Source organism: Limulus polyphemus, unplaced genomic scaffold, assembly GCF_000517525.1.
Source record: "Limulus polyphemus unplaced genomic scaffold, Limulus_polyphemus-2.1.2 Scaffold1328, whole genome shotgun sequence".
Lineage (NCBI taxonomy): Eukaryota > Metazoa > Arthropoda > Merostomata > Xiphosura > Limulidae > Limulus > Limulus polyphemus.
Genome location: NW_013666938.1, coordinates 60,413 through 61,777, shown reverse-complemented (window position 1 = coordinate 61,777; position 1,365 = coordinate 60,413). Strand labels below are relative to the sequence as shown.

Sequence of the window (1,365 nt, the reverse complement as noted above, 5' to 3'; positions counted from 1 at the left end):
GAAAGGAAAAAGAAAAATAAGCAAAATAGCAACAAAAGAATACAGCTTTTTTTTCACTTCTTGATATCGTAATTTTAAAAATTCACTATTTTATCTCCAAGTAAATAATTACTGGAACAAACAAATGTGTATAGCTTGTAGGGGAATATAAATGATACACAACATATTACAACTAGTTTGAATAGTCTACAGAAAGTTAATCTTTGGTATGGATGTCATTATTAAAATTGGAATTGTTTTCTGTTTTTAAAGGCAGTTTATTATTTAAAATTTCATAGTGTTAACTTTGTTGCAGGAACAAAACTGTCTTTCAAGATTATTTAAAAAATACATAGGTAATTTATGGCAAAAGAAGACTTATTGCATGTAATAGATTTCTGTAACAATTGTAAGAAGCTTGTTTTTGAAATAATTTTTCCCGTGCTAGGTGTTTTTCTTATTCATATAATAAATAAGTTCTAATTTTTAAACTTATGTATATATTTTTTAACTTTAGTGATATATTTTAACCACATTTCTCAATATGTAACACATTTTTAAAAGTAGCTAGCATTATTGTGCAAGCTTGTACAGACTGCTTTGAGCACAGTCTTGCAGTTTTTAAATTTTATAATTTTCATTTAATGTAAATAATTTTGAATTTTCTTTGAATAGAGCGAATGAAAGATGATAATGGAGACTATATGCTGCTGAAATTGAAGGACTGGCCACCAGGTGAAGATTTCAGTGAACTACTGCCTTCACGTTTCCAAGATTTAATGAATGTCCTTCCTTTGCCAGAGTACACTCACCGAAACGGACTTCTGAACCTAGCTGGAAGACTTCCAGAATGCTTTGTACGGCCAGATTTGGGTCCCAAAATGTATAATGCTTATGGTAAGACCACTTGTATCTTTAATTTCAGGAATTATTAAGAACTTTTATTTTATTTTTTAGTTGATATTTCAAATTAAAAAGGAGTTTCACTTGAAGAATATTTTTACTTCTGATAGTTGTCCATTAAGTACATGAAGAATAGTGCAACATTTAACCAATACTATTTGGAATTATGTTGAATCACTGGGAACATCTTTATTAGTTAATTTGATTAGGTTAAAAAACTCTTAGTGAAGAGAAGTTATTGTCAGAGAGTTGAAGACTGTGAAAGCCAAGAATTTTTGAAACATGTTTGTTGAATAGGAATTCTTCCCAGCTAACAGTTTCATTGGATCGAATGTAGCATGTGAAAGGCTGTTCTGATTTTTTGTATTCGAGTGTAAACATTTGTCACTGGTGGAACTACAATTCTATTCAGTCTGGTTTTGTATTAATTCTTAAAATTTCTGATATATATATATATATATATATATATATATATATATATAT

The 1,365-nt window shown here is 28.6% G+C and overlaps 1 protein-coding gene across 4 annotated transcripts in view; it reads left to right on the top strand.

Annotated features, from left to right (window-relative positions):
- LOC106463117 (lysine-specific demethylase 3A-like) overlaps positions 1-1,365 on the top strand; it is a 91,615-nt gene that overhangs the window by 83,327 nt on the left and 6,923 nt on the right. For all 4 annotated transcript variants that reach the window (XM_022390534.1, XM_022390535.1, XM_013923089.2 and 1 more), the window contains one exon: positions 655-876. In XM_022390534.1, coding sequence (XP_022246242.1) covers positions 655-876 — 222 coding nt within the window. The remainder of the gene's footprint in view (positions 1-654; positions 877-1,365) is intronic.